Source organism: Apis mellifera, linkage group LG5, assembly GCF_003254395.2.
Source record: "Apis mellifera strain DH4 linkage group LG5, Amel_HAv3.1, whole genome shotgun sequence".
Classification (NCBI taxonomy): domain Eukaryota; kingdom Metazoa; phylum Arthropoda; class Insecta; order Hymenoptera; family Apidae; genus Apis; species Apis mellifera.
In genome coordinates this window covers 9,388,601-9,408,654 of record NC_037642.1, presented here as the reverse complement: position 1 = coordinate 9,408,654, position 20,054 = coordinate 9,388,601, and the positions used below count along the sequence as shown (strand labels likewise).

At 25.7% G+C, this 20,054-nt stretch overlaps 4 protein-coding genes across 11 annotated transcripts in view; 2 read left to right on the top strand and 2 right to left on the bottom strand.

The window, feature by feature from the left end:
* Positions 1 to 7,904, bottom strand: part of LOC725834 (septin-7) — a 31,322-nt gene extending 23,418 nt beyond the window's left edge. The window contains exons 1-2 of one of the 4 annotated variants that reach the window (XM_006567894.3): positions 7,558 to 7,904; positions 2,310 to 2,311 (exon numbers count right to left, since the gene is read on the bottom strand). In XM_006567894.3, coding sequence (XP_006567957.1) covers positions 2,310 to 2,311; positions 7,558 to 7,570 — 15 coding nt within the window. In that variant the 5' untranslated portion in view covers positions 7,571 to 7,904. Of the gene's footprint in view, positions 1 to 1,036; positions 1,266 to 2,309; positions 2,312 to 3,575; positions 3,945 to 7,557 lie in introns of those variants that run through there. The other 3 variants (XM_006567893.3, XM_026440851.1, XM_006567892.3) reach the window with 3 other exon arrangements.
* Positions 7,905 to 8,003: 99 nt separating this feature from the next.
* On the top strand, positions 8,004 to 9,390 carry LOC725796 (lysophospholipase-like protein 1). The gene is made up of 5 exons (XM_006567896.3): positions 8,004 to 8,037; positions 8,143 to 8,393; positions 8,529 to 8,653; positions 8,751 to 9,011; positions 9,123 to 9,390. Exons 2-5 carry the CDS (start codon positions 8,315 to 8,317, stop codon positions 9,345 to 9,347), a joined length of 690 nt encoding a protein of 229 aa, XP_006567959.1. The 5' UTR covers positions 8,004 to 8,037; positions 8,143 to 8,314; the 3' UTR covers positions 9,348 to 9,390.
* A 312-nt stretch (positions 9,391 to 9,702) lies between these two features.
* On the top strand, positions 9,703 to 14,566 carry LOC100577237 (ankyrin repeat and ELMO domain-containing protein D). Of its 2 annotated transcripts, none has more exons than XM_003251081.4 (4): positions 9,703 to 11,565; positions 12,660 to 13,007; positions 13,214 to 13,448; positions 13,525 to 14,566. In XM_003251081.4, the coding sequence occupies exons 1-4, from the start codon at positions 11,487 to 11,489 to the stop codon at positions 14,435 to 14,437; spliced, it is 1,575 nt and encodes a 524-aa protein (XP_003251129.1). In that variant the 5' UTR covers positions 9,703 to 11,486; the 3' UTR covers positions 14,438 to 14,566. The 2 variants fall into 2 exon arrangements, with proteins under 2 accessions (XP_003251129.1, XP_026296634.1); XM_026440849.1 differs by having other exon boundaries at positions 11,431 to 11,565; positions 12,612 to 13,007.
* Positions 14,567 to 16,348: 1,782 nt separating this feature from the next.
* On the bottom strand, positions 16,349 to 19,832 carry LOC413766 (protein suppressor of hairy wing). Of its 4 annotated transcripts, none has more exons than XM_397205.7 (11): positions 19,757 to 19,832; positions 19,347 to 19,409; positions 19,209 to 19,271; positions 18,963 to 19,045; positions 18,755 to 18,881; positions 18,381 to 18,678; positions 18,166 to 18,268; positions 17,814 to 18,077; positions 17,220 to 17,541; positions 16,809 to 17,152; positions 16,349 to 16,664 (listed from the first exon to the last, which is right to left on the bottom strand). In XM_397205.7, the coding sequence occupies exons 2-11, from the start codon at positions 19,378 to 19,380 to the stop codon at positions 16,419 to 16,421; spliced, it is 1,884 nt and encodes a 627-aa protein (XP_397205.2). In that variant the 5' UTR covers positions 19,381 to 19,409; positions 19,757 to 19,832; the 3' UTR covers positions 16,349 to 16,418. The 4 variants fall into 4 exon arrangements, with proteins under 4 accessions (XP_397205.2, XP_006567961.1, XP_016767871.1 ...); XM_006567898.3 differs by having other exon boundaries at positions 19,493 to 19,816; XM_016912382.2 differs by lacking the exon at positions 19,347 to 19,409 and having other exon boundaries at positions 19,757 to 19,817.
* Positions 19,833 to 20,054: the final 222 nt, after the last annotated feature.

Genomic DNA, 20,054 nt, shown 5'->3' with positions numbered 1-20,054 from the left:
AGACTTTATTTTGAAACAATATGATTGAAATATATAGAAAATTTGAAATTATTGGAAATCTATGTGTATATAATAGAAATAAAATATATATATATATTTTTATATAAATATATAAAAATATATATAAAGAGAATAAAGAAAAATTTATAAAAAAAATTATATATTTTCATACTTTTTTTTTTTACCAATTATTTTGTGAATGTAAAATATAATTACGAAAATTATGTATATAGTCTAAACATAAATATAGTAATAATAAGTATATAGATTTTTTGAATACGGTGGCGCTATACATCCAATGAACTTTTTTTGTTTGTTCATTTAATTTGAAATACATATATATTTCATAATGTTTTTAAAAATATATAATTTAAGTATATAATATCTAAAATTTTTTTATTATATAATATCGAAGATAAAAATACATATAATTATTTTTATATTATAAATTAAAAGTAACTAGTACACTTTATCTATAATATTATTTTATAACATTATTTTCTAGAAATAAAAATTTTAGATAGAAAAAATCAAAAATAATATGTGAATACAAGTGGCATTCAGAAATACAGTGATATATATACATAGCAATAGTTCAATGCTTTTATTAGCTCGAAGTCCAATTAAGGCCACAATGATACTCCAAGTATGTATTTTGCTATGTACTTTCTAGTGTCACGTTAGAATACCAAGCGTGACAACTTAATAAAAAAATCATTAACAGAATCATTAATATTATAAAAAAATTGATAGTTGGACAATATGATATGTATCATCATGTTTTTCCATCAAACATAATAAAACTTTTGTAATCATTTATTATCAAAGGTTTAATCCTTTATATTTATTATTTCAATATTCACATTATTGAAATAAAAATTAAAACATTTCATTTATTTACTACAAAGTCACTAGTCAACCTTACTTGATATGGATAAAAATTTATCAAGATAACAATATTTCATATCAAAATTTTTTTCAACAAAAATTTATAATCATACAAATAAGATTAAGAAAATAAAACGAAAGTAACTACCTGTTGAGAAGAATTGGCTCGTTGATTATTGTATCTGGCAAGAATTGCCGGATTGAGACGACGTCTCGACAATGCAGTTACTGGCATTTTAACGATTTTATCGCATCACAACGAATGTCTATGTTTCCTTTATTAATTGCACGTTAGAATCCAATGGATGATTGAAATTCGTCAGATTTTACATATTCTTCAACATCTTTCAACTTTTTTATATATTCTTTAACTAATATTTTCAACACTTCAATACACAACAAACAAATTTAAATACATACAATTGAATTAAGTTATAAATTTAAATTTTTCACCTTAGAACGATTAATTTAATTATTTAAAAAATAAATTCTCTACTTAGTTTAATAAATTCTCTGTTGATATTAATAAAAAACTGAAAGTACTATTAAAATTGATTATCTCGAACTTATCTTTGCGCAAACTTAGATCGATTATTAAACGTTATCGCAATTATATCTTACGCTAAATCACATTACTCACAATTGATGATCTTAATCATTCACGTGAAATGAATCAGTTACGAGTTTTCTCGAATCTTATAATAGATGTGTCATAAAAATTATTGAGAAATTTCTTAACACAATCACATAATTCACTGACGAAATATTTAAATGTTTATTTCATAAATATCATGTAAATATTATTAAAAAAAAACACAAAGACAATGATTTCTGACAAAATTGTTTTTAATTTTTATAAAATACTTTGAAAGAACAAAAAGAACACTATACAGAATAATATATTTATGGGATACCTTTAAAGGATCGATTTTCAAGATCAAAATATAAAACATAGAAATGATCCGCAAAAATATTCGTTAAAATTTAGTTTTCAACTTGTGAACAATTTAATTTTGCATTATGATGAATTTTGCATCGTACAGATAGGAATATCGCTTATTCATCATTGTGTATGAAAATAAAAATTATACGTTTGCGTACAAACTTATGAAAAAAATTCTCACAAAATTAAAAACGTCAAACTGTATCGATCGTGTTAAGATTCAGAGAGAACAAAGAAACTTTAAGTAATTTTCTTAATATTTCGTCTTTGAATTACGAATGGAAAAAGATATCACAACGAGAGACACAATTAGAAAAATGAAAAAAAAAAGTTGTTTCTGAGAGTAGTATGAACTAAAAAAGTTACGAAGGAACGAAACGCATGTTCGTGATCTTAATATTGCGAATACGGGACACAACGCTACCACAACGCGTGTCGGCCGACAATTGGAATGTGACTAGCCTTATCAGAAACTTACCGCTGCCGTAGTGTCCGAAGTATCCGTGGCGGTTGTGACGTTGTCGTAGTTACAGTGATCATCGTCATCGTGCCGGCATTTATCGCGTCGCGTGCGGTCATCCAACATCCGCGTGAAACCGGAAACAGAAGAACGGAGAAAGAGGGAGGAAAGACAAGTGCGATAAAAGGATAACGGGAAGGAGGAAGAGGAATAGTGATGCAAAGGGGGGGAAAAAAATATGTTAGTCTACTGTAGAGAACGTATTTTATGATCTTATAAATATACATATATCGTTTTAATATAATATTTTTTTTAAATAATTAGGAAAAAATTGTTTTAAATAATTTAGAAATTAATCCTGTAAAATCATCATGATAAATACCAAATTTCATTATTTATATTCGATTATTATACCGTTGCTACCTTCTTAGCTATTGATTTGTATTCTTCCCACTGTCAATTGTGGAATGCAATGAAGGAATTAATATAATTGAAACTGTCGAAGTATTAGGTACATTATTGGGCAATTAGGTCGATCTATTAGGCGATTCACTAATTATCTTGAACAGGATATTAAGTGCTAGAACATCGCAGAGGAATGACCTCGTTCCAGTTCTATTTTATATATATATATATATATATATATATATATATATGTTGAAGCAAATAATTATCAATAAGCAGATAATATCATTCATATAAAATATATCTTTTTTTAAACTTTTATCAAAGAAAGATATTGATTATTGATTATTTATGTATGCAAATAATTCTTTGCATTCCAATTAACAATTTTTTTCAACTCCCAAGATATCTTGAACTAACTTCAAGATATTTCAAATATCGTTCTCGTTTCAGTCGGTTAATGTACGCGCGACGATCCAATTAAAAGGTACGTCTCTCGAATGTAGTTTTGGTCGAGCAATTTAATCGAAACATCGATAATGCACCGCAAATTAATCTGTTTCGTTCAATACAAGTGGAACACGCACAAATTATGCCCGTCAACTTTGTTAGAAGAGATATAAATTAGCATTGTCCCTCGATTAATAAGAATTTCGAAGCATTTCGAGTTTTAATTGGCAACACTTTATTTTTAATTTATCGAATTGAATTATCAATCCGATAGAACCACTTCTGCTGAATTGAATTAACCTTAATTTTTCTCTTCAGAGATATTTTTTTCTTTCTTTTATTCAAATATATACGTGATCAATTATGATTACTCAATTGTTAAATATCATTTCATTGCTAATTAATAAAATCGCAAAAGGATTCGCTTACGTGTATTTTGTGGGATAAACACTACAGTGGAAGTTTCCATTTTGATCATAGGGGCATCAACTCTCTCTCTCTCTCTCTCTCTCTCTTACTTTGTCGCCGCTATCAAACTTTTTCTTTCAACTGGAAAGAGTTAGAATCACGGGGCCAGCTCGAGACGTGAGTAAACGCGACCCGAAAATAGATATCGCAAAAAGTAGAAAACCGCGAAAATTCCAATCTCGGATCTTAAATATCATTAGAATTCTTCTCGTGATCGTCTCGAGACATCGATTCAATTGATGTTTCGAACAAACGACTATTGCAACTCTTCGAACACGATATCACTATGAACGAAAAGATAATCGTTCACTGTTAAAGAATTACTCTCCTTGTGTATTTATATGCTATGTATAAAACGAATATTCTTGCAATATAAAAGTATTGGAATACTCTATATTTGATGATCAATCGATGAGTTTACGATTCAAATTTATGGTGAAAAAAATTGTAACGAGATATTTGTCACATTGCACAAAAGTGTAAATAAAATATAATACTCTATACTGAAAAAAAGGAAAAATTGTAATCGATCGAATTAATCGAATTAATAAGTCGGTCACAATGGCCTCTCCTTCTTTCGATATCGGTTACTTTTTACCGTGTCAACGGATTGGATATTGACGAGATAACCGCGATAGAAGCGAGATTCCTAAGGTTTCGTTACGCTACAAAAGAAACACAAAACTTGAAATTGGATTATAGAGAGGAGGAGCACCGACTCGCGATTTCACGTCGCGTTTTCTGGCTACTCGCGCGGAATAAAAATATCTGGAAATTCCACGGCCTTTCCACGGATAAAAAGATAGCTGCCTCTAATAAAATGATTTCGATGAGAACAATCCTTCTCGATGATCGATCACTTTCCACTGCCCTTTATCGAATCCTCTCTTCGATCACTTAATAACAATTGATCGTTGGATTGAAAGGAGAAAAATTTTTCCCTTGTGAAACACACGTTTCGCTTCTCATCGATGTCAGGTACGGAAGAAAGAAATTGTGAAACAACAACACCTGAGATCAAACTGGTCCCTGTGATTCGTTTAAATCACACTGCAACCATTTCGTTATTCGCGAAAAGAAAAGATATATTATCGCACGAAATTCTAAGAAATAAATAAAGAACACAAGATAATTCGATCATGTATGCCGGTTTACGAGGATGAACCGAAGGCTCCGCGTGTCTACACCTCGAATACAGAAAGTGTACTAAAATGTTGACGATGCACGCCGGTTCAAGATCGGTGGCTCCGCGTGTTTCACGTGCCGGCGAAGAAGTGGCCGACCGTTCTCTGTGCGCGGGACAATTATAATGTTAAACCTACGGTCTCTGCCTCCCTCTTTTCTTTCTTCCCTTCTTTCTATTTTACGTTCCGGCCGATGCACCGGTTTTATGCTACCATAACTGTTACTCCGTCAATCAGCCGTCGAACTTCTATTACAAACGCACGATGCATCGCGATCTATTCTAAGATCGAGATAATGTTCGTTCGATCATACCTCTTCACCGATGCTAATCGCACGTACTTTTATTCCCAATTAAGGATTGCAATAAGAATGTTACATATTGAAATTTAAATTTATGAGAAAAAGAATTACCTATGATTCGTTTTAATCTTTTCAATATAATTTATAACCTAAAAATTAACAATATATAGATACGTATATTTTATTATAATTTATAACCTAAAAATTAATAATATGTATATATATATATATGTAATGTATCTAATGTAGTAATATAAAAGATTTAAATAAAGCTGAAAGATTATTGATTTATCGTAATTAGAAGAGAGTTTGAGATTTTTATTGACGAATAATGATAATTTTTGTTTCTGACAAAATAATATATACGGAAGAAATGTCAAGAGTTTACGGAGAATTCTAAATGAAAGAGGCGTTTCTTTTTGTTGTGAATAATACATGACGCAAAGTTGTTTGAGTACTCGAAATTCGAAACGAGTATTCAAACAAATAAATCTCGTTTTGTATCCAATTTAAACTAAGTACTTTTAACTGTTTGAATATTGAAATATTCGAACGTTTGGCTATGTGGCTTCGATTTTATCTGAATATTAAAATTTAGTTCAATAGTTCTTCCTTTTTTTTTTTTTACATATTTGAAATTTATGAATGTGGAAATAAAATTGTGATTATTGAATAAATAACGATAACTTATCGATATGTTATCGGTATTTAACAATGCTACAACGAAATCGCACTTATCGTAACTTATCGTAATAGTAAAATATTGATAATGATAATGAAGATTAGGAAACTAAAATTTGTTTAAATAATTTTAATTCTCTTATATTTTTCTCTGTGCTTCTTTATATTATTATAATTATAAATATTATATATATATAAAATAAAATCTTAATGACATTATCGATAAATTATCGATATTGAATCCAAAATAGTTAACACGATGCAAGAGGCGATAAGAAGTTTGAGCTCTTCAAATACAGTTAGCTATTCATTCAAATTTCGAGGTCAGATAAATGAACGTATAATAAAGTAAGTTTAAAATACATTTCAAATAAACAATAACTAATTGGTTATTATTCTAGCCTTTCATTATTGTTACTCAATAATTCCTAATAATTGAGATAAAATTATATTATTATCAAAAAAAAAAGTGCAAAATTATTACATTGTTAAAAACAACCATGTGAAATACTTTCTTTGTCATTCTTTTTTCTAGTAGTACAAGTATAAATGAATATACTTTTCAAGAAGAAAGCAAAAAAGATAGATAGACAAGATGTACTCAATGTTATTGCATTACTACCGAGATCGGTATATGTATATGACAGATATGATTTCACCAAGTCGTGTAGAATAATAGTTTAAAGTTACATGACTAAAGAAAACGAGTTGGTTGAGAATACTACATTAGTGTAACTGATAGAACTATGGGTAATATACGAATGTTATTTTCCAAATAATATTTATATTTTTTTCTCCTTAATATTTTTTTAATATTAAAATTTTAACTTTCAAGTTTTTTTATTTGTAAATTAAAGTGATTAAATATAATCTAAAATGAAATTGTATTATTTTTATAGCACGTATAAAATCTTCAATGGTTAATAAACGTAATCAAGATAAACAGTGTGTAGGAAGAGAGTTCAGCTCTCAGAAAAGATTTGTTTTGATTTCTACTGGTTAACTTGAGATGGCAATTTACACCGGGCTATTTAAACCACTTGTGTACGGTTGAGTAAGTGATGGTGATAAGTGAAATGAAACATAACATCAAAGTACAGTGCATAACCAGCAAACTTCATGATGTTGTGTAACGAAAACGGAAACAAAATTTTATCTTTAAGTTCTATATCCGAGAATAAAATGAATATACATATTTTGATCTTAATAAATAGTTATTTAAATTTGTATTTTAATATGCATATAGTTATTTTTTTGTATTATACACTGAATATAATACTTATAATGAAAAATAAAACCGTGGCATAATATTTTTATCTAATATTTACAATAATGGAAAAATTATCTATTATCATACGATATATTTACACATAATAGGAAAAGGCGAGTATATACATGTTACATATAATGTTTTCTTAAAATTTGTTAACAACAAAATTCATAAGAAAAAAGAATAGTATAAATTATGACATTCAAAAAGATAAGAATTCAGTGAATAATATATTAGAATAACATGAATGAAAAGAATTTGAATTTCAAGAGTGTATGACTCACACGAAAATGAAAAAATATAATAAAAATATAATTTATATGGTTAAATTAAAGCGGTTGAACTATTTCACCGAATAGTTGGTAGGTTAGGTCGGCTGCTGTATTGACCGGGCAGTTACGGCGCTGTGTATTGACGCAAAAATTTGGCGCCCTCAAAATGGTTGTCTTTGCGAGCCATCGAATTTCTATGTTTCATATATGTTGAAGAAAACTTCTGACTACTCACCACTTCTCTGCATCGTTCCGCCAGGACGTTACGATTCATTAAACATAACTCTACTGATCGAACAGCGTGAGAAAAATTTTAGCAGAACACCACCGACGTATCCATCAACGCGACACTAATACCCTATCAACACAACCAAGCACTCGTGCCTTAACCCAGCCGGACCGCTGTCTGGCATGCGATTTCAAATGATCTCGAAGAGAGTCGAATGAAAATCGAGATATGCGTGCGCAGAAATGTGGTTATGTCGACAGTTCGACCATGATTAACCGAGCAATGATTTTTTTATAAACAATTGAATAAAGATTTTCATTCGAAATAGTTCGTATTTGTTTCAAATGTACTATGAAATATTTAATATCTAAATATTATAATTATATATATTTTAATTTATTGACATATTATTAATAATTAGATTTGAAGGGACGACATTAACTTTATATTACATTGCAAATTGAAATAAATATTTTTAATAAAAATGTAAGTATATAATCTCTGTTTTTATTTTATATATAAATTAATCAAATACATTTTATAAATTTATCAATTGCGCCATTAAAACACGAATGAAAACTACCTTCACAGAATAGGAATATTTAGGTACATTAACTTAGTAGAATTGAGATGTTGGACATCTTGTATTGCATAAAAAAACAAATAATATTGATAAATAGAAACTGATTATCACTATTTATAAAAAATCATTAAACAGATTATAATTATTCATTATTTTAATGTCACAATATATAAATGTAATATGACTAGACTACCAAAGATTGACATTGTAAGTGCTACTAAAAGGCATAGTGCTAGTCTATTCTTATTTCATGGTTCAGGTATTTATATTTATGTTCATGTATATGTTGTAATATCATTAAATAATATAAATATATATTATAAATAATTTTTATATTATCAATTTTTACATAATAGACCCAAGTTAAAAGTTATTTTTCACATTTTTATTTTAGGATCTGCTGGAAATAATTTTAAAGAATGGATTGATATTTTAAATAGAGAAGAATTAAAATTTCCACATATAAAAATTATTTATCCTACTGCACCTTTATTACCTTATACACCTAATAATGGAATGGTAATAAATTGATAACAAATTGATCAAAGTATATATATAGTATAAAATACAATATAAAAAAAAAATTGATAATTGATATAAAAATGAATGCTTTTAGCCTAGCCATGTATGGTTTGATCGTAAAGGCATATCTATTGATGCATCAGAAGATAATGAATCAATAAATTCAATTTGTACCACTGTTACAGAATTTATTGATAAAGAAATTTCTAATGGAATTTCTTCCGATAGAATTGTTGTTGGTGGTTTTTCAATGGGAGGAGCTCTATCATTATATTTATCATATAAATATAAATTATCTTTAGCTGGTTGTTGTGTTATGTCTAGTTTTCTTAATAAAAATTCATTAATATATGAGGTATGTATCTTACATGTATCTTATACAAATCTTATACAAATAATAAATTTTCATATAATTTTTTTCAAAATTAACATATTTGGTATATTTTTTCTTATTATAAATATATAGAATTTACAAAAAAATCCAAATATACGTACACCACCTCTTTTACAATTCCATGGTATAGAAGATACGCTTATTCCAATACAATGGGGAAGAGAATCTTATAATAATTTAATAAAACTTGGAGTTATTGCTCAGTTTATACCATTAGATAATGTTGATCATGAATTAGGTGACAATCAGATACAATTTTTCAAAAAATGGCTTTTAAATATTTTACCGGAGAAATAATTTCTCTTATTTAACTATTAACTCTTATTTAACTTATTTAAATATATAAATATATCATTGTAAAATATTGTTATATTGTTATAAATATTTTTGTTAAATAAATAAAGTATAAATAAATTAAAACAATGTACTATTATTTATTTAGAATAATGTACTTTATTATTAAATTACTTAATTATTACATTTAAAAACTTATTTTTAAAGTAAAATTTATTGCATTACTTAATAAAATATATAAAGACCATTAGAAATCTTTTTTATATTTAAAATTTAAAACATATAAAAAAAATATTTATAGTATTAAAAAAATAATAAAGATTAATTTTAATTCTATTTATGGAAAGTAGGTAGACAAATAAGCGCCACCGAGTAGAACATCGACGAATCGTAAGTCAGTGTCTCGAGGGGCCGTGAGAAGGTGCTGCGCCCCACAAGTTACAGAGAAGTTCGAGGGTAGTAACGCATTCGACACATTGGCCTCATAGATATAACCCATATACAACGAATGAATAAAATTCTTTTTTGTAATTATTGTTCTTTCAATGAAATTTAAAAAAAAAATTAAAATTATTACTGTGTTCTTTCGTATAAATCAATAATTATAAATCGTGGTATAAAAATATTACAAAAAAAGTGATAAGTGTGAAATTGATTTCTCGATTTATTATGTATTATGTATATACAATTTTATTTTTGAGTGCGATAATAATATATACACGATATTAAAATATATACGATATTAAAATATTAATTTCATTTTTAAATGAGCGATATAATTTGTAACTGATAACTTCAACCTTAAAGAATAGGATTCGATTTAATTAATAAAGTCGATTGAAAAATATGATAGTGATATTTTTAAATATTATATTGAAATTAAATAATGCAGAAAAAAAAAATATTTTAAAAACTCATTGTACGAATACACAATACACTGACAGTAAATAATATGGCGCGCCTTCATCTGCAGTCAATGACGTCAAGCTTACAAAATGAAAGGGATGTCAACAATTCGATTTAAGAATTGAATAAATGAATATTTAAATATAAAATAAATAATAATTTTATTAAAAAACGAATAAAAATTTGTTGTAACTATGAAATGTTATAAGTAAGTATATACTTAAATAATATTCATCAATAATTAAAAATGTTAACTAAAAAAAAATGTTTATCATTAAATGCACTATAAAATTCGAACAACGAATATCTAAATATTATTTTTTTTGAATGTCCAAATGCAAAGTCACAAATTTATCACTCTATTATTTAAAAACCGCACTGCGTCTGATGACATCGATCAGCAGATTTTCCGCGAAATTTGAATTTTCGATCGATGAAATTCAATTCTGTTACCTGATTATAAAACGAAGAAACGAAAATTATGGAGATATAAAAAAATAAAAAAGAAATGGCGTTAACCAAAGTACATGATGAAGATGAAAATATATCAAAATTAATATTCCATCGATACGAAAAATTGATCAAGCGGTAAAACTCAAATCTTCGAATTTATTTCTAATGTGAAGAGGAAACACAACAAAGAAACGAAATGTATTGAACCAGTAGATGTCCTCAATTGAGAAATAAAGACATCGAAGGCGAAAAGCAGCAGGTTGATGTTAAGTGGGGAGATATTAAAATGGGTCAAGAGTATCTACACGATGACAGTGTACGTTGTTCGACTTCACGCTCGATGCCTTCGTGAAGAGATCCTTCTGCGAGTTTGTCGCGAGGATCATTAAGATCACGACATAATATCATCATCGTTTCCTTCAATGTCATTAACACAATGAGAAACTCGGTCAATTTAAATTAATTTCGGCCATATAATAAATCCGCGATAAATTTTGTAACTAAAAATATTTCTGTGATACAATTTATTAAAAAACAGAATACAGAAATGAAATTGTATTTACAGAATAATCATTCTATCACATCGATAACAATTAAAGATCGTTTACGTATAATTAATCTGTGTATGTTTCTTTCTGGATCGTTATTAGTTTAAATAGGAACTTTGAATCGCGTGATGCGATGCGTTATGTGTAACGATTGTCAATACAATCATTTTGTGTTTAAACGTCGTTGAAAAGAAGAAGCGGATATTTTTTTGTGAAATTTAAGAAAATTATTTTCATGGTGTACGGATCGCGCAAAATTGCGGAGTCTGTGACCACCACGGGGACGACTTGGCTGTACAATACTACCATCCAAGGTAAATTTTTATATTTATTCTTTTTAAATATCTGATGCATAATTATATGTAATTGTTTGATTAATTTTTTATTGTTATCTAAACAGTCACAATTTATATTATATAATTTAAGGAAAAAGAAGTTTTAAATTTATGATAAGAGAGGAAATATAAAATTGCAAATTAAATAAATAAATATATTATTAAATAATTAAAATTAAATATTTAAAAGAATATTGTTAGTATATTTTTGTCAATTTAAAAATAGTTTTGGATAATTATTATTCTCGTTATAATTAATTTTCAATTTTTTATTATTAAATTCTATTTCGATTTTCTAATTTATGAATCTGAAAATATTAAAATAACCTACTGACAATGATATGTTATGATTACTACATTCTTCTCACTTTCACCTTGCTTTATTTTCCGGCAGATAACGAAATTTATTCTGTTAGCATAAGAGAGAGTGTTCCAACATTCGAAATTAGTTTTCGCACGTGTCATAATTCATGAATAAATTACAATAAAGCATGATTTTCTTATCAATCTTCGTGACGTATTGATATACGTATATCAATACGTGTATCAATTAAAATATAACATATTTTTTGTATTATTAACAAAGAAAAAGATTTCAAGTAACTGATGAATTAATATAAAAATAATATTATAACAATCATAAGAAATATAGAATATTGTAAACAATTCATTTCTAAATAATGTTGGAATATCAAAAAATAATGATAAGATTTTGCTTATATTAATATTGGAATATTGCCAGAAATACATACATTACTATTTATTCCGCATTGCGGATTGAAATATATTTCTCGTATAAAACAGAAGATATTTGATGAATAATGTCCAATTTTTTCGTTAAAATGTTTCCCGAAATAAAATGCGAATTAATCAAACGTGATACTACGTGATACTTTTACATGATAAATTCCATTGATAATTTTTATTGTGTAAAATGTAAAAAAGAAATGAGGAGAATGAGAAAATCTATGAAATATCATATAACGAAGTAACTTAATTGTTGAAATAAATTTAAATTATTATAGATCACCTATGATGCGATTGAAGATTAAAGGGAAGAATAATGTTTGCAGGCGAAATGAGCAGCAGCGGAGGGTTAGGATTCGGTGTCGGTGTCGGTGTCGGCGTCGCCGGTGGTCCAACCCTCGCAGCCGCTCAACAAGGCCAAGGGGTGGCCGCTCTTCTGGTTATGCTTGCTGTGCTTTGTTTTATATTCGCTTATTGCTGTTGGGGTGCTCCGTTCTGTAGATCCTTATGCAGACGACACTGTTGTTGTCGACTCGAGGATCCTGAACCAGATTCACGATTTAGCAACAACGATCAAACGATGGTAGCAACACCAACGATCATTTTATTACCACACGGTAGAATGCTCGTTGTGGATGGTACAATCTTTACACAGTTCCAAACAGATCCAACTGGTAAGATTATAATAATAATAAGATTAACATATTAAATTTTATTTTCATTTTTTCTTCTTAGAAAAAAATTTCGTTTGATTAAAAAGAAAATTTGCGATTCTAAAAATTTTCAGAACTACACAAATATAAAATAATGTCAATAATTAAATTTAAAAGAGAAAATCAATTCTATTGATTGATCAGTTCTATTGCTTTTGATGAAACAGGTTTAGATTTAGTGGAATTAGGTGACAGTGTATTACGAGCTCAAAGAAATCCAAGAAGTATAAATCGTCATCAATTGCAAAATAGTCAAGGTAGCATACTTGAAATGGACGCAGAAACGCCGAGTAAAGACAGTTTAGGATCTGTTGGGTGTTTTCCACCACCAACTTATGAAAGTATTTATGGAAAAGAAGAATCAGATATGCCGCCATCGTATTCTGATATTTTATTACATAGGTAAATTTTATTATTTAAGATAATTGTAATAAACTTTTTTCCCTGATAAATTTTAATAAATTAATTCCATTATTAGATTTGCTAATCTTCCTCATGACATAAATATGCATAGTTATTGTCACGATAGTAAAGAGGAAATTGAGATGCAAAGCTTAGATGGTTGTCCACATATACTTAGTAATCCAATGAATACGATAGCATATCCTTACGCGACAGTAACGAATTTTTCGAGTCAAAGCTTTCCACGAAGGAATGTCTCGAGAAATCCATCAATCATTAGCAATCCACTTGATAGTTATTATATAGATAACGAATTAGAATTATATCGATTAAGCCAGGAGATGGTACCACGAGTATTTAGTAATACAAATTTTGAAGCTCTTAGAACTTACCAAGATGAAACCTCGTTTTATAATATGAATGGAAATGAGAGTGAACAACAAAACGATATGTTATCGAATAATGGAAATTATTGCACATCTGATAATAATATTCAACGAAACAACGAAAGAATACTTTCAAATAATATTGATGAAGTATCAAGTAATATAACATCGGCAAATGAGTTAATGAACACGAGAAATCTAGTTCGAAGTATATCAAGAATTAGTCAAGAAAGTAGAAATAACATAGAGAATTCACAAAGAGATAATCAAGAGACTGGCATAGTTTTTGTTCGATTACCTCATTCCGAGGATTATAATAATAGCCATACTCCGCAAAATTGGTATAACAATACTAATGAAAACGATAGGCCAGCAATACAAGTAAATCAAGAAAATCAATCTACTTTAAGAAATATGCATTCCGAAAACGAGCAGATGAATGAAACTAATCATAACATGGAATCTAATTCAATAACATGTTACATTAGAAATCAAAGTACTGATGAAGCTAGATCGCATAGATTGGAAAATGAATCCGCTTATTCCGATGAAGAACCTAGAAATTTTGGAGCATTGGCAGATATCCGTGAAAGTCGAGTGTAACGCATAATATATAATATAGAAAATGTACATTAAAAATACAATAGAAAGCTCTCTGACCAAATGATATATCGACAATTATATCTTGTAAAAAATTCACAATAAAAATGGAAGTATATTTTATCAACAAAACATTTTGTTTTTATAAGAACTAATTATTTTATTTCTTAAATTATAAACTTAATACAATATTTACTAAAATTTAATATAAAAATCTATAAATGAAATTAATACTATTTAAATTTAATTAAATAAAGTTTAAGATTCTTCAAATTATTGATTTTTAACATGTATTATAATAGATTTCATAATAATATTTAAAAGCCTATAAAAGTTTTGTATAAATAATTTAATTGATCTGAGAATTATCGTTAAAATTTTAAAAATAATTTTATATGCAAAAAAAAAAATACAATCATTTTAATAATTAATTGTGACACAATAGAAAAAATAACAATAGAACAAAGTTAGTTCAGTCCGTCCAAAGGTTAATCTACGCACTAGATTCAATAAGTGTTAAGGAAATAATTGTAAATGAATTCAAATATTTTTTATTATTAGTATGTATTATTAGTATCTATTCTATAGACTATTTATATTATACATTTGCTTTATATTATTTTAATATGAAACGTAATGCACTTGAAAATTTTTGACATACAGACATAGATAAATAATATTACAAAGACTTATAATTTATATTTGTACGTATCACGAAACAATAATTGCAAAATAATAAAAAAAAGATGTGTATAGAATAACTGTTGGACACATCAAATCCTATGTACAGATTATGTATACATACATAATAATATGTAAATGTATCTTTTAAGTTGAGTTTAAATTTATTATTCTATAAAATTATTATGAAATAAATGTATAAAAGACTTATAGTCTTATCTTATAAAAAAATATGGTATTATGTATGACACTTAAATTAATTATCTGCATCATAAAGATATAACATATATAAAGTTATACAAAAAATTGTACACATTATTACTGTTGTTGTATAGATAAAAAAATAAAATTGAAGTTATTAATGAAATAAAATATTTAATAAAAACTTGATATTATATTTTCATCTATTTTTTCCCTATATAAAAATAAAACAAATGAATTAAATAATTATCGAGATATATTATAATATAGGAAAAGGAAATTGAAAAACATAAACATATAATGCAATTGATACAACATTAATTTTATTTAAATAAAACAAAAAAATGAATTATATTAAATAATATTAAAATGAATTGTATTATATAATATTATATTAAATAATATTAAATCAATAAATATAATATTATTTTGTCAAAATATTAGATTATCTTTTTCTAATTTAATTTAATTTATTAGATTAATTTGTTTTAAAGTATTACTTATTACTTATATATATAATTATTATTTATTTCATAATTATATTTTTTGAACAAGTAATACAAAATAAATTATTTTTTTATAAATATTTAAAAAAAAATTATTTTTGAAAATATATTTAATTAATCATTATATTTTATTTTTTAATCATTTATTAAATGAAAAATTTATATTTAATACAACATAATAATATTTTATAATAATATTTTAGACACATAAATATTTACAAATAGATAAAGAGCATAAAGTATACATATCTATAATTTGCAAATAATACATATTATACAAAAAGATAGAAAAAAATATAATTTTAAAAATTTTAATAATTTTAAAATATAATTTTAAAAATCAATAAATTTAATTATAAATTTATATTTAACAAATATTAATAAACATAATTCATAAAATTTTTTAATACAATACTTTTGTAAGCATAAAAAAGCAAATTTATATTAATAATGTAATATTATTAAAAAAAGATAACAAATTATTTTATAATTTCAAAACAAAATTTATTTGAAATTTTTTAATATTAATTGAAAAATGAATACTTTATGCTAAAATAAAAAATTAATTAATTTTTATTTTTTTGTCTTTTTCGCAACTATGAATTTGCAGTACTTTCCTTTGAAAGTTGTAATACATGTATAATAACATCATCTATTGTACTTGTTGTTAAAAGACATTTTACCGTATTATCTTCTATGACAACCATAAATAAACGTTTTATGTTTTCTCTTAATCTTTCATTAAAAAGTAAATTACTTTCTGATGTTAATGGTTGATGTCCACATCTTCTAATTACAGCTTCTAAAATATCTTGAACTGGAGCTTCAGGCCATCCAAAAAGCTATACAATACACGTATATATATATATGTATATAATAATATATGTTAAATATTATTTAATATAATATATAATTATTATAATTTTATTTAAATTATTTTAATTATTTAAATTATTTTAAATTATTATTATTATTGTAACTTATACCTGAAGTGTATCTTCATCAATTAATATTTTTAAAAGGTCTGTAACAGCTTCCACCAATTTGTCAGGAGAAAGTCTTGTAGAATTTCCATTCTTTGTTTTTTGTATAGCAACAGTAGCAATATTATATAATTGTATTTGTAAATGTTTTCTTTCAACTTCATTCATTACATCTTCTAGCAAATCACGATGTTTTGCTTTAATATGTCTCATTAAACAATCTTGTCGTATAAAAACTCTATTACACTCAACACAAGATTGTGGTGGTTCTCGCCTATGAGTATTTAGATGAGCTTGCAAAGAAGATTTTGTAGAAAAAGCTTTTGTACATTTATCACATTTAAATGCTATAATGAAAAGGATATTTTTTAATTGTATTTTATATTTTATAATATTATGCAATAATTTTTTTACCTTTAATTCCTGTATGAAGTATTGCATGTTTAACAAGATCTTCTCTCCTAATAAATCTTTTTTCACATACTTGGCATGTGAATGGAGTTGCTCCTTCATGAACGAATTTTTTGTGAACATTTAAACGAGCTTTTCTGTTAAATGCTTTTCCACATACATCGCAATAGAAACCATTTTCACCAGTATGATGAAATACATGCGCTCTCAATTGAGCAGCCTGAATAAATGATTTAGCACAATATTGACAAACATGAGGTTTCTCGCCAGTATGAGTCCTTTGATGACGATTTAAAGTTTCTCTGGCAGTAAATTTTTTTTGACACTATAATAATTAATAGATTAATTAATTATTATTTTTATATTATTAAATTAAATTAATAATGTTTATAATTCAATTAAATTTTTTTGTTGTATCATATATATCCTGCATTAAAAACTTACATTAATTTCCCGAAGTATACGAAGTTTGCTTGTAATTACAAAAATTATATAAGAAAATTAATATTATAAAATATTGGAATTTATATAATTAAAATATAATGCCAAAAGATATAATTTATTAAAATTAATTTTATTTATATAAATAATACTTACATATTTACATTCAAATGGTTTTTCTCCTGTATGTATACGTCTATGTTTTTTTAATGCAAGAGAAGATAAGAAAGTCTTTGGACATAAATCGCATTGAACTGGTCGTTCTCCTGTGTGTACACGTTCATGAATTAATAATTGTTGATTAGTAAAGAATTCCTTAGAACAATATTTACAAGGTTTTTTTTGTCTTTGAGGAGTTCCAGCATGAATTCGTAAATGTTCACGTAAATTATCCTTACGTGTAAATATCTTTTTACAAATCTATTAAAATACAAAGTAATTAATAAATTAATTAAATTTTGAGTATATAAAAATTATAAATGTATGCAAACTATGTATTAAAATTTACTTGACAACAGAATGTATTACGAATATTTCCATGGCATCCTGATTGCATTATATGGCGATTTAAATGATAACTTCGTGAAAAATAAGTATCACAAGGTTCACATCTATAATTTTTTAAATTTTAAGTTATATTACATTCTTTTAATTCTTTGATTTCAATACAATAATACTAATTATATTAATAATATTATAATACTAATATGTAATTCAATTTACCTGAAAATTTTTCGATCTGCATGATTGGTATAACGATGTCTATTCAATGATTTTCTATCACAAAATGATTGTCCACAATCTTTACAAGTACATGACTCACACTGCCAATGGATTACTACATTGTGTCTTTCTAAAGATGACTTTTCTTTAAATGAAAGATCACAATGCTGACAGATAAATTCACCACCACTGTGTGCAGTGCTCAAATCTTCAGCACAGCAATGGCATTGTGTATCACGTACTGGCATAATTACTGGTTTATAATTATTACTTTCTTGACTATTAGAACTATTAGAATCTAAAATTTAAAATATATTTTTTTAAATAATTCAATAAAATCTTATATCTTATATAATAAATCTTATGCAAAATACCTTTTACATTAGAATTATCAACATAGTTTACATTATCATATTTCTTTTCATCTTCTGAATCATAATTCTCAAGAGTATTTAAAATATTAGTATCTTCATTACATACATTTAAATGTTCCTTTAGCATCTATTAAAAATAAATAATTTTGTAAAAATATATATTATATTTAATAAGTAAAAACAATGTTAAATAAAATTAAACTCTTACATCTTCAGAATGAAAAACATGATGACACGTAACACATTCATAATCTGTTATAATTTGTATAATTTGACCATCATGAGTAATAACTGTAAAATATAATAAAAAAGAACTATAATAAATAAAAAATAAGATAAAATAAAAAGAATAATAATAAATAAAAAGAAAATAAAATAAAACAATGAATTTATTACAAAATAAAAAAAATATATAAACATAAATATTCATCAAATCATATTTACTATAGCGTACCTTTCATATCAGTGGATTCTTTTTGTTCCGTAGACATTATAATAGTTTCTTGTATATCTGAAACTTTAAAAATTAAATATTAATATCATAGCTATTTTTAAAAGCTATTTGTGTATCATACTTGTACATTATGATTACCAAATAATTTTTCTAATTGAGTTGCATCTCTCATTAATACTGCATTTTCAACTTTCACGATTTCTATAACAAAAATGACGCATGTCATATGCTACGTAATAATTAATATAAAATATATTATTTTTATTATAAAGAGATACAAATACCCATTATTTCCTCCATAATTTTTGATTTTAATAATTTAAACAATGAAAGAATTGTTTATGTTGTTTAAAAGTTAAATATAAATATGTACTTTTAGCCCGTGTGCTTAAAAATTATACATATAAATTATAATATTCTATACTCTAGCAAGTATATTTGCAACTTATTGATAATTTTAATTAAAAATTATTAAAATGGAACAAAAATTTTAATAAAAATTTTTGACAATCGTTTGATTATTATTAATTTTTAAGCTTCTCAATCACCTGCACTGCCCCTGGAAAAATAATCCCTGCAAACCTAAATGCACATCAAAATGGCCTATGTCAAGGGGCATATATATGTGTATGTATATATATATATATGTCTTCCACATTTTTATTTTGTTTTCTATAAATATTTTTTAAATTTAGGTTAAAAATAATTTAATATATAAATCATACTTTTAAATGTTACAATTTTTAATATTTATTTAAAAATGAATTAATTGAATTAAAAAGAATAATATTTGTTGTATAATATTTAAACACGAATAATTATGAAATAAATAATGATTTTAATTAA